The sequence below is a fragment of the Mercenaria mercenaria genome, chromosome 17 (genome assembly GCF_021730395.1).
Source record: "Mercenaria mercenaria strain notata chromosome 17, MADL_Memer_1, whole genome shotgun sequence".
In the NCBI taxonomy this organism is placed as follows: domain Eukaryota; kingdom Metazoa; phylum Mollusca; class Bivalvia; order Venerida; family Veneridae; genus Mercenaria; species Mercenaria mercenaria.
Genome location: NC_069377.1, coordinates 53,835,245 through 53,848,935, shown reverse-complemented (window position 1 = coordinate 53,848,935; position 13,691 = coordinate 53,835,245). Strand labels below are relative to the sequence as shown.

Here is a 13,691-nt window from a genome sequence, read left to right as displayed (position 1 = left end):
CAAACAAAACCCCAGATGCACAACTTTGCATGATGGAAACAATCAAATGATTCATGACTCTAGGTCAAATATTTTTTGAGATACATGCAACACAATTTTTTAGGTCCTTTATGCAAATATTTTTTTACTAAGAACAATGTCTACAGCTCTGGTCTGGCTGAATGAAATCATAAACAAAACCTCAGATGCGCAACTTCACATGGTGAACAATCGTATCAGGTTTCATGACTGTAATTCACAATTTTTTTGTGGTACAAGCGACACAAACCTTAAGGCCCTTTATGCCTATTTTTAATGAAACCTTAGAAGCATAACCTGACAGGCTGAACAACAAATTTACAAAGTTTAATGATTCTAGGTCAAATACTTCTTGAGATATGAATGCCTCAAGTTAGGACGGATGGACCCAGATTGTCTTCAGGTATGGACAAAGGTAAATCTGTGTTCCCCCAACCCTAAATTTGGGGAACAAAAATACTTTGAGCAGGCAAATAAAGAAATGGCTACACAATATTTTACAGAACGACAGATACAGGATTAAATACCGTAGGATGAGATTCAAACGAGATTATTTTTCTAAATAAAGAACCAGAATTTTACTAAGTGAATTAATTATTTCAATGAGATTGGAGAACTTCAATTACCTACATACATTTACACATAACTAGACTAAAACTGCAAAGGAAGATGCTATATTGGTGTACACAGAAAACTGTGTTTAATAAAATTCATTATTCACACTCAGAGTGTCATACCTGTGTATAAAATGGTTCAAATGAAACAAACAGTTTGGGCATACACTTCTATGGGGAGTTTGTCTGGACCACGTAAAGGTGCTAAATTAGATTTAAAACTGTATCCATGTCCAGCTCCAGAAGGAGTATCAACATTGTTTTTCCTGTTGAACTATTCAGTCTGGATTTTGGGCCTGTGATGTTTTAACAAAGTACATGTACATGTATGTCAAAACAGGTATTTTGGCAATGTAGTACCAGAAACGCTTTATACTTAAAGCTGATTATCCATACTCTAGCTGATATACAAGCACCTGTTAACTGTTAAAGTTTTGTGACTTGTTAATAATTTATTCTAAGTTTGGATGACTTGTCACTCCGCCAAAAGTATATACAACAAAAATACAATTAAGACATGAAAATCTAAGTTTAGAATTGAACCTTTCTTCTGGGTATGAATGAAATAATTCCAAATGTTTCAGAGACTATTCCTGACCATTTTTTAATAAGAAAGATGGACAGAAAAAAAATCATCATGTCTTTAAGCTGAAGTGACTTAAAATAATTTGAAAAATGTCTGATTAAACAGGTATGGGTAATATGTATGGGTTTATGGAAATTTGCTGAAATAAACATAAAACCTGTATGAAGAGATCAAAAACATATTTGCACTAGAGGTGCTTTTGAGAAAAGCGCATGTCTCCCACGTTTTTGCCTAATCATCTAATAGCAAGTCTGTCTTTATATACTGTTTTCGTGTTGGAGTAAGCTGCCTATTGGTAATTCACATGTTGGAGTAACCGGCCTATCGGTAATTATGTTCAACGGCCATAATTCCGAAGTTCCTGAGCCGATTTGGCTAGTTTAATAATAATCAAACTGGGCCAAGGACTTAGTGGCAAACACATTTTGTCCCAGTTTAGTGAAGATCGGATGAGAAATGTTCCACTTAGAGTGCGGACAAGATTTGTGACAGACAGACAAACAGACAGAAGTAAATCAATATGTCTCCCACACCAATGTGTGGTGGGAGACATAAATATCTTGCAAGTTTGAGAATATATCCACTGGTAATGAGATGAAACAATGAAATATTGTACTGTTTACAAAAAATTCTGCGGATAGCAGTCATGACAAAATAAGGGAGGCAAATTAAAATGTTAAGATACTTAAATCATGATTTAATCATGGCCTAAGAAAATTGTTGTAGATAATATGACAAAAACCATTTGATGAAAATTCTTTCAAGTTCGCACTACACATGTACCAATAAAAAATAGCAAGTTCAGCAAAAATGAAATTTAACTGCTGTTATGTCATGATTTACCACTCTTAATCTACTTAGAATTAGAAAAGGCACTTAATATCTGTATTAATTTACTTTGTCAAAATTTTGAGATACCGGTACATATAATATTAGAATGTTAACGGTGAAGGTGCTAATTATACAGATATGTGATTTCTGCACCAGCAGAAAAAAATCTGCTATTTAAAATTTTCAACAAAAAAAGTGTCAAGACTTAAAAAGTTTATTACATTGTTTCTTATTAAGTTAAACAAGTGTTTTGTGACAAAAATAGTGCCAAAACTAAGCCATGTGGTTTGAAATTAATTGTCAACACATGAGCAAATTCAGAAAACTATGTAAGAAGATCTTCCCAGATAATTTGAATGAAAGGCTTAGATTAATTACAGTCAAATCTGTCTTACCCAGCCAGACATAGGAGCAATACAACATAGCTGCTTATGACAGGTGGTTGCTTAATTAGGCTGACATAGTTTAGGAAGTTTGCTAACTTGCTGCTTTATATAATAATACATGTGACCACTAAGGTAGAGTTGCTGTATATATGAGCACTGTTTAGCGTAAACCAAACTAGAGCTTTAATTGCTACCAGTATGTATCCAGATCAGCCTGTACATCCGTACAGTCCAGTCTACATACTGTTTGCTTATCTATAACATACAAGTGCTGAAATTGATAAATTAACAGTATGGATGTGGGGATAAACTAACAATATGGGTATCCGCTGATCTCGATCCATGCTGGTCCCAAAGCCCTAATGTTGATTTTAACGCCACAGCCTTCACATATACTTGGATACAATGTATATACTAATCAATAACTAAGAATATTATGCTACAGTTGTAATGCTAAATCAGACCATTCTTTCATATATCATGAAACTCTATTGCAGTTGAATTTTACACATGCAAATCTAGTTTAGAATTTTTTTCTTGAGAAAAAATCGAGGCAAACAAGAAATGCTGAACTGAAAATAATTAAAACTTCTTTTTTTAACATGCATTACGTCATTTTTCAGTTCCCAAATTAATAAATAAAACAATTGCTCTAATGCATTTCATTATAAAGAAAAAAGCTTTATAAAATAACTGAGTTATAACAGTGTTTTACACATTTAGCATTACATATTAAAAATACTGAGAATAAATAAATATGTATAAATATATAATTTATGGCAGATCTAAAAGAAAACAACAATCAGTAGAAATACATCTAGTTATAAAAAGATATTTCCTTCTGACACGACTAAAGTAGTTAATGCACATATATAGAAAAGATAACAATTTCTGAAAAAAAAACTGACTAATTCCTTACATACATACAAGTATTCAAGCTACAGTAAAACCTGTCTTAAGCAGCCAGCCACTATTAGTGAGTGGGAAAAAGTGGCTGACTGCTTAATGCAGGTAATTTATAAATTGAATGACAATGTTGGGAAATGAGACATTGGCTGCTTAAGACAGGTTGGCTGCTTAATAGAGGTGACCACTAACGCAGGTTTTACTGTATATAGAAAAACTGATAACCATTTCTGAAAAAATAGTCCAATTCCTTACATACACAGAAGCATTCACGCTATTATATTATATAAACATGTACATCATACAAATGAACTAAAAGACATGGATATTGATTTAAAATAACCATTAAGCTGAACTTTCAAATTTATGTGAATCAAAAGAAATTCTATTTAAAACAAGAGGGCCAAGATGGCCCTAGGTCGCTCACCTAAGATAGATAGATAGATTTATTTCTGCATAAAATGTGTACAAAACATGGTAAAATAGATATCAAACATATATGTAAAAGAACATAAATGAATTGAATATAATGCCATATTGCCATGCCAACTACATTATACACAAAGGATAACACAAAAAAGGGACAAAGATGTCTCTTATTTCCATTGTGGTCCTAAGAAACACACCATAACAGTGTAAAACATGTTTGACCTAGTGATTTCATGGAAACAAATATTCCGACCAATTTTCATTAAGATTGGACCAAAAAATTGGTCTCTTGCGATAAAACAAGCATTTTCTTAGATATGACCTAGTTTTTGACCCTAGATGACCCATGTTCAAACTCGACCTAGATTTTATCAAGGCAATCATTCTGACCAAAATTCACGAAGATCAATTGAAAAATACAGCCTCTATCACATACACAAGTTTTTTCTTTGATTTGACCAAGTGACCTAGTTTTTGACCTCAGATGACCCACATTCAAATTCGACCTAGATTTCATCAAGGCAATCATCCTGACCAAATTTCATAAAAATCAATTGAAAAAAACAGTCTCTATCGCATACACAAGATTTTTCTTTAATTTGACCTAGTGACCTAGTTTTTGACCTCAGATAACCCATATTCAAACTCGACCTAGATTTCATCAAGGCAATCACTCAGACCAAATTTCATGAAGATCAATTGAAAAATACATCCTCTATTGCATACACAATGTTTTTCTTCATTCTGGCTAAATTTCATGAAGATCAAGTGACCTAGTTTTTGACCCCAGATGACCCATTTTCGAATTTGGTCTAAATTTCATCAAGGTAATCATTCTGACCAAAATTCATGAAGATCAATTAAAAAATACAGCCTCCATCGCATACACAAGGTTTTTCCTTGATTTGACCTAGTGACCTAGTTTTTGACCCCAGATGACCCATTTTCAAACTCGGCCTAGATTTCATCAAGGTAATCATTCTGACCAAAATTCATGAAGATCAACTGAAAAATACCGCCTCTATCGCATACACAAGGTTTTTCTTTGATTTGGCCTAGTGACCTAGTTTTTGACCCGAGATGACCCATTTTCAAACTCGGCCTAGATTTCATCAAGGCAATCATTCTGACCAATATTCATGAAGATCAATTGAAAAATACAGCCTCTAGCGCATACACAAGGTTTTTCTTTGATTTGACCTAGTGACCTAGTTTTTTACCCGAGATGACCCATTTTTGAACTCGGCCTAGATTTCATCAAGGTTATCATTCTGACCAATATTCAAGAAGAATAATTGAAAAATACAGCCTCTATCACATACACAAGGTTTTTCTTTGATTTGACCTAGTGACCTAGTTTTTGACCCGAGATGACCCATTTTGGAACTCGGCTTAGATTTCATCAAGGTTATCATTCTGACCAATATTCATGAAGATTAATTGAAAAATACCGCCTCTATCGCATACACAAGGTTTTTCATCAAGATATGACCTAGTTTTTGACCCTAGATGACCCATGTTCAAACTCGACCTAGATTTCATCAAGGTAATCATTCTGACCAAAATTCATGAAGATCAATTGAAAAATACCGCCTCTATCGCATACGCAAGGTTTTTCTTTGATTTGGCCTAGTGACCTAGTTTTTGACCTGAGATGACCCATTTTCAAACTCGGCCTAGATTTCATCAAGGCAATCATTCTGACCAATATTCATGAAGATCAATTGAAAAATACAGCCTCTAGCGCATACACAAGGTTTTTCTTTGATTTGACCTAGTGACCTAGTTTTTGATCCCAGATGACCCATTTTCGAACTCGGCCTAGATTTCATCAAGGTTATCATTCTGGCTAAATTTCATGAAGATCAAGTGACCTAGTTTTTGACCCCAGATGACCCATTTTCGAATTTGGTCTAAATTTCATCAAGGTAATCATTCTGACCAAAATTCATGAAGATCAATTGAAAAATACAGCCTCGATCGCATACACAAGGTTTTTCCTTGATTTGACCTAGTGACCTAGTTTTTGACCCCAGATGACCCATTTTCAAACTCAGCCTAGATTTCATCAAGGTAATCATTCTGACCAAAATTCATGAAGATCAACTGAAAAATACAGCCTCTATCGCATACACAAGGTTTTTCTTTGATTTGGCCTAGTGACCTAGTTTTTGACCCGAGATGACCCATTTTCAAACTCGGCCTAGATTTCATCAAGGCAATCATTCTGACCAATATTCATGAAGATCAATTGAAAAATACAGCCTCTAGCGCATACACAAGGTTTTTCTTTGATTTGACCTAGTGACCTAGTTTTTTACCCGAGATGACCCATTTTTGAACTCGGCCTAGATTTCATCAAGGTTATCATTCTGACCAATTTCAAGAAGAATAATTGAAAAATACAGCCTCTATCACATACACAAGGTTTTTCATTGATTTGACCTAGTGACCTAGTTTTTGACCCGAGATGACCATTTTGGAACTCGGCTTAGATTTCATCAAGGTTATCATTCTGACCAATATTCATGAAGATTAATTGAAAAATACCGCCTCTATCGCATACACAAGGTTTTTCATCAAGATATGACCTAGTTTTTGACCCTAGATGACCCATGTTCAAACTCGACCTAGATTTCATCAAGGTAATCATTCTGACCAAAATTCATGAAGATCAATTGAAAAATACCGCCTCTATCGCATACACAAGGTTTTTCTTTGATTTGGCCTAGTGACCTAGTTTTTGACCTGAGATGACCCATTTTCAAACTCGGCCTAGATTTCATCAAGGCAATCATTCTGACCAATATTCATGAAGATCAATTGAAAAATACAGCCTCTAGCGCATACACAAGGTTTTTCTTTGATTTGACCTAGTGACCTAGTTTTTGATCCCAGATGACCCATTTTCGAACTCGGCCTAGATTTCATCAAGGTTATCATTCTGGCTAAATTTCATGAAGATCAAGTGACCTAGTTTTTGACCCCAGATGACCCATTTTCGAATTTGGTCTAAATTTCATCAAAGTAATCATTCTGACCAAAATTCATGAAGATCAATTGAAAAATACAGCCTCGTGCACATACACAAGGTTTTTCCTTGATTTGACCTAGTGACCTAGTTCTTGACCCCAGATGACCCATCTTCAAACTCGGCCTAGATTTCATCAAGGTAATCATTCTGACCAAAATTCATGAAGATCAACTGAAAAATACAGCCTCTATCGCATACACAAGGTTTTTCTTTGATTTGGCCTAGTGACCTAGTTTTTGACCCGAGATGACCCATTTTCAAACTCGGCCTAGATTTCAGCAAGGCAATCATTCTGACCAATATTCATGAAGATCAATTGAAAAATACAGCCTCTATCGCATACACAAGGTTTTTCTTTGATTTGACCTAGTGACCTAGTTTTTTACCCGAGATGAACCATTTTCGAACTCGGCCTAGATTTCATCAAGGTTATCACTCAGACCAATATTCAAGAAGAATAATTGAAAAATACAGCCTCTATCACATACACAAGGTTTTTCTTTGATTTGACCTAGTGACCTAGTTTTTGACCCGAGATGACCCATTTTGGAACTCGGCTTAGATTTCATCAAGGTTATCATTCTGACCAATATTCATGAAGATTAATTGAAAAATACCGCCTCTATCGCATACACAAGGTTTTTCATCAAGATATGACCTAGTTTTTGACCCTAGATGACCCATGTTCAAACTCGACCTAGATTTCATCAAGGTAATCATTCTGACCAAAATTCATGAAGATCAATTGAAAAATACCGCCTCTATCGCATACACAAGGTTTTTCTTTGATTTGGCCTAGTGACCTAGTTTTTGACCTGAGATGACCCATTTTCAAACTCGGCCTAGATTTCATCAAGGCAATCATTCTGACCAATATTCATGAAGATCAATTGAAAAATACAGCCTCTAGCGCATACACAAGGTTTTTCTTTGATTTGACCTTGTGACCTAGTTTTTGATCCCAGATGACCCATTTTCGAACTCGGCCTAGATTTCATCAAGGTTATCATTCTGACCAATATTCATGAAGATTAATTGAAAAATACAGCCTCTATCGCATACACAGCTAAATGTTGACAGACGACAGATGACAGACAGACAGACAGACGCCGGACATCGAGTGATCAGAAAAACTCACCTGAGCATTGCTCAGGTGAGCTAAAAAGGCATCGCATCTACATAAAAAACCCAAATTTCTAAAAAAGCTTCACCCAAAAGTATAATGTAAAACAGAAGCATAATGTACATCAGAAGAGTAATGTTAAAAAGAACAAGAGCTGTCTCCGTAGGATGACACATGCCCCCGATGGCACTTTGAATGAATAGTTATGGCCAATGTTAGAGTTTAGGACCTTTGACCTACAGAGCTGGGTCTTGCGCGCGACACATCGTCTTACTGTGTCACACATTCATGCATAGTTATTTTAAAATCCATGCATGAATGACAAAGATAAGGACCGGACATGCCCATCAATGCACTATCATGAAAAATGATCTTTAACGTCTAAGTGTGACCTTGACCTTTGAGCTACCGACCTGGGTCTTGCGCACTGCATGTCGTCTTACTGTGGTACACATTCATGCCAAGTTATTTGAAAATCCATCCATCGATGACAAAGATATGGACCGGACACGCCCATCAATGCACTATCCTTTAACGTCTAAGTGTGACCTTGACCTTTGAGCTACGGACCTGGGTCTTGCGCACTGCACGTCGTCTTACTGTGGTACACATTCATGTTAAGTTATTTGAAAATCCATCCATCGATGACAAAGATATGGACTGGACACGCCCATCAATGCACTATCCTTTAACGTCTAAGTGTGACCTTGACCTTTGAGCTACGGACCTGGGTCTTGCGCACTGCACGTCGTCTTACTGTGGTACACATTCATGCCAAGTTATTTGAAAATCCATCCATCGATGACAAAGATATGGACCGGACACGAAAATTGCGGACAGACCGACAGACTGACAGACCGACAGACGGTTCAAAAACTATATGCCTCCCTTCGGGGGCATAAAAATGTCAATTGTCTTGCTTTTAAAAAGTCACCTTACTCAAAACAGATTTTTGATATCTGATATACACTGCTGTAAGTTTATTTTGTTAAAATTCTGATTATCACCACGTTTCTTGAATAAAAGATATATAGAATAACAATTTTAACCCTTCTAAATTACGTGTATTCATGTTAAATATTTTGATAATTATGTACACTTAATGCTGATACCTGTCACTTAATAATACGTCATATAAAATCACTGTCATAAAAACAACATCAAAAGTGAACAAAAACTATAACAACAAAGTAGTACCTAAAGCTATAATAAAACTATAATACTATGATAACACTCTCAGACCGTCTACATCCATTCTTTATTTTTTCCGTTTTGTTCTATGTTAAGTGTTTCATTACCTCTAATGAACAGACTTCAGTCAAAGCCTTGTGTTATTTTTTTGCCTGGCTGTATTCTTTGCTTCCAAAGTATCTTCCTAGATTTTATCGAGAACAAATTATTTAATCAAGAGCCAAGAATAAAACCTATATTAAAATATTCACAGCAACTAAACTTTTATAATGCAAGGACTAAAAAAAACCCCAGCATTTATCCTAACATTTATAAAAGTGTATCCACACACATTTCAAATTTCATACTAAATTCAATATATCAATCTCTTTGAAATATTAGAAATCACATTAAATAAATCTATATACAGAGAAAAAAAAATAGCAAAACACAAAACAACAATCTCATCAGCTCAGTTTTTTACAATACCATATTTAGATTACCAAAACAAACCCCAAATAGGTAAAACAAACAAATACACACATACGAAACTGGTCCTTTACTGCAGGTGTTATGTAAAAGCTGTCATTATGGATGAACAATTCTAAAAATTTACTAACAAGATTGTCACTGACACAGGCAGCATGTATAAAAAAAACAAATTTAAAAATGTCAGGACAAGGAATCAAACACATTATTGACATGGTCACACAGCCTAGCAACATCGACATGGTCATAGTGCCTAGTAACATTGTTACAATGCCAAGCAACATTGCCTTGGTCACAGTGCCTAGCAACAATAATATTGCCAGTGCCTAGCAACAATAACATTGTCACAGTTTCTAGCAAAATCGACATGTTCACAGTGTCTTGCAACAATGACATTGTCACTGTGCCTAGCAACACTGACATGGTTACAGTGCCTAGCAACAATGACATTGTCAGAGTGCCTAGCAACACTGACATGGTTACAGCCCCTAGCAACATTGGCATAGTCACAGTGCCTAGCAACATTGGCATAGTCACAGTGCCTAGCAACATTGACATGGTCACAGTGCCTAGTAATTATAAAACCAACTAGCGCCTAGTAATTACAAAACAATTTATATTACCATCTAGGCCATATAAAAAGGCAGTGTAAATAACCCTGATATACATAATCACTGCATCATAATGATGTAAGATGAGTATGTCGGCAACAACATCAGCTATATATGGAGATGCTATACTGCACAGACAGTGCCCTTGTAAAAATACCTTATCAATTTAAATAGTTTACACCTACAACATATACAAAATGCACAAGGTGCGAGAATATAAAGTGTTTTTTTTTTTGTCATATTTCAGTCAGCTTCTGAGTACAATGTAGTTAATATTCAAGATAAAATATACTTCATGTACAACTGAAAATGGAACCAACCTAACTTGTCTAGGTCTCGAATAAGTTACATATATTTAAACTGACACTGAGAAGCAAGAACAGTTTAACCTTTTTCTTGGACACCAAGCAGTTTCAGTGTGCAATACAAAATAAGTGAACTGAAAATCCAGTAGCATACATTACATGATGCCTGCTTGATTTTTTTTTTTCATTTCTACAAGGGCACACATGCATACAAAATCTCAACTCCTTTCATAATGCAGTAAAGGTAGACAACCCATAAAGACAACTGACAATTTACATGCTATAACATGTTGGATATTATTTAAACATTCTTGTGCTGTAGGCCATACAAGCATACTGAGAGCATATGGAGAGTATTAATCGAACAGAAATTGACAATTGTTATTATGGGTCAACAGCATTAACCTTTACCCTGCTAAATTTGGAAAATGAACTTGTCTATCATTAAATTTGGGCAGTACCTCTTATTATTTGAAGGGGTTTTCACTGAAAATTTACTGGCTGAATAGTGAACAGTGTAGGATGATCTTGGTCTGCACTGGTCACAAAGGCAAAATCATTTGCTGCCAGCAGGCTAAAGGTTAAGCAAATTATATAAAATTTGGCACATTATTTCTCTTACATGTAACTTATGCTTGCAAACAGTAACAAATGAGTCTTTACTAAAAACAGCATTTCAAAGGAAAACAACATACAATTTATCTTCAAATGAAAATAAAATGTTGTTTTGTGACATTATTTCAATTCTTTGGCATTAAATTCCATGCTTTCTGCCAAAACAGTGGATACATGAATTTGTTGATTCTACATTTTATGGATTAAAATGACTTGAATGGATTGCCTGTCAGACCTCTTGCAATGGTTCTAACACTTGACTGACAAGCCATTTGATAAGAGTATACTACTGAATTTCAGAAAATTTGCTTCTGGCAGTCTTAATTGTCATAGCAATATCAATCAACATCCACTGAAGTAATGTAAAAAGAGATATTTCAAAGACACTAAAAATTATTACAACAAAAAACCTTCAAAAAGTTACCAATACATAGAAATAAATAATGAAAATAGGACCCACAATAATACTTACCAAAAATAAGCACAAAAAATTATGTAAACAAGAGAGCCATGATGGCCCTATATCGCTCACAAGAGCTGATCTGGCCTACTGACCTAGTTTTTGACCCCACATGACCCAGTTTCGAAACTGACCTAGAGATCATCAAGACAAACATTCTGACCAAATTTCATAAAGGTTGGGTCATAACTGCAACCTCTTGAGTGTTCACATGCTTTTCCTTTGATCTCGCCTTCTGACCTAGTTTTTGACCCCACATGACCCAGTTTCGAAATTGACCTAGACATCATCAAGACAAAAATTCTGACTAAGTTTCATAAAGATTGGTCACAACTGTGGCCTATAAAGTGTTCACAAGCTTTTCCTTTGATATAGCCTACTGACCTAGGTTTTGAATCCATATGATCCAGTTTCGAACTTGACCTAGAGATCATCAAGACTAACATTCTGACCAAGTTTCATAAAGATTGGGTCACAAATCATGTGGCCTCTATAGAGTGTTCACAAGACAAATGTTGACGGATGAAGCACACCGGACAATGACTGGTCACAATAGCTCACCTTGAGCACCTTGTGCTCTGGTGAGCTAAAAAAAAAAAGTGGTGAGTTTCCAACAATTTTCACAATGATTATGAGTTTCTCTTGATTTTTCCCAAAATATTATACTGACAACCGTGATAACAAACACAGAAAGTTACCCAAACTACTGTACCATAAAAGAATTCAAGATTGAAACTTGGGGACAGGATCACAATTCAAAAACCCAACATTAGAAATTAAAATTTCTTTTGATTTTTTTTCCATGATTAAAGATTGATTTCTAACAAACTAGTTTTTCATGAACAACTTATTACAATAAGGCTAGATCTTTTAATCTTTTTTCCATAATTAGCATCTATATTTCTATCTGGTAAGTTCTTTCTGAAACTGCTGTTGATTTATGTTCTAATACTATTCGGATAGTTCTATCTGAATTTTTCCATGATTTAATTTCATGTTTTATTTTGACAATGCTAGGAAGTGCATGAAGTCCTCTTTGTTCTCTAGTGGTTTCGTCTTTGGTCTCCCAAGATCGTGTCTGGCCCCTATTTTGGTCTTGATTTCAAGTAGAACCGGTCCTTCCATGGTTCTCATCTTCACAACTGCTGCAGCCACGTCTTCTGGGTTAATAGCTAGCAGATACTGTAAAATAAACAAATTTAAAGAAATACCATGTCAATCTCTTGCTTAAATATTTTATCATTAGCGAATATTTTAAATCTAAAAATCTGCATTGAATATACTAAACTTGGCTAAATATATAAACCATCTGTGTAGATAGAACTGTTCTCACAATTAATATTCTTTCTAGTAACAGCCATTTGTTTAAAAAAAAAACAAAATTTTATAGATTTGAGGATGTGGCTTTTTTATTCAAAACAGCAATTACACTTTCTCTGTATGCTTAGGTCTTATTAAAATTTTATTACTGGTATAACCAAGATTACAGCATGCATGCAAATCTTCTACATGGTATGTTTGATGTCTGAAAGTGCACCAAAACCTTAACCTGAAATTTTAAGTAAAAAGGGGGGATAATTCATGAAACACTGGTGTAAGAGTTATGGCCCTTGTGTCATATGATGTGAGTGATGATGTTGAGCAACTATTTTAAGTTTAAATCAAATCCATTCAGTAATAACTGAGATAAAGTGAAAATGCACCAAAACTTTAACCTGAAATTCTAAGTAAAAGTGGGGATAATTCATGAAATATTTGTGCCAGAGTTATGACCCTTGTACCATATGATGTGGGTGAAGATGTTGAACAACTACTTTAAGTTTGAATCAAATCCGTTCCATAATAACTGAGATAAAGTGAAAGTGCACCAAAACTTTAACCTGAAATTCTAAGTATACAGGGGGGATAATTCATGAAATATTGGTGCCAGAGTTATGGCCCTAGTGCCATATGATGTGGATGATGATGAGGAACAACTATTTTAAGTTTGAAGTAAATCCATCAAGTAATAACAAAGATAATGAGATAGTGCATCAAAACTTTAACCAAAGTGCGGACCCGGAAGGACGCTGACGCCAACGCCAGGTCGAGTAGGATAGCTCTCCATACTTCGT

At 35.1% G+C, this 13,691-nt stretch overlaps 1 protein-coding gene across 3 annotated transcripts in view; it reads right to left on the bottom strand.

Annotated features, from left to right (window-relative positions):
• Positions 1 to 1,246: 1,246 nt before the first annotated feature.
• LOC123537598 (phosphonopyruvate decarboxylase-like) overlaps positions 1,247 to 13,691 on the bottom strand; it is a 76,649-nt gene continuing 64,204 nt past the window's right edge. For all 3 annotated transcript variants that reach the window (XM_045321420.2, XM_045321419.2, XM_045321422.2), the window contains one exon: positions 1,247 to 12,759. In XM_045321420.2, coding sequence (XP_045177355.1) covers positions 12,577 to 12,759 — 183 coding nt within the window. In that variant the 3' untranslated portion in view covers positions 1,247 to 12,576. The remainder of the gene's footprint in view (positions 12,760 to 13,691) is intronic.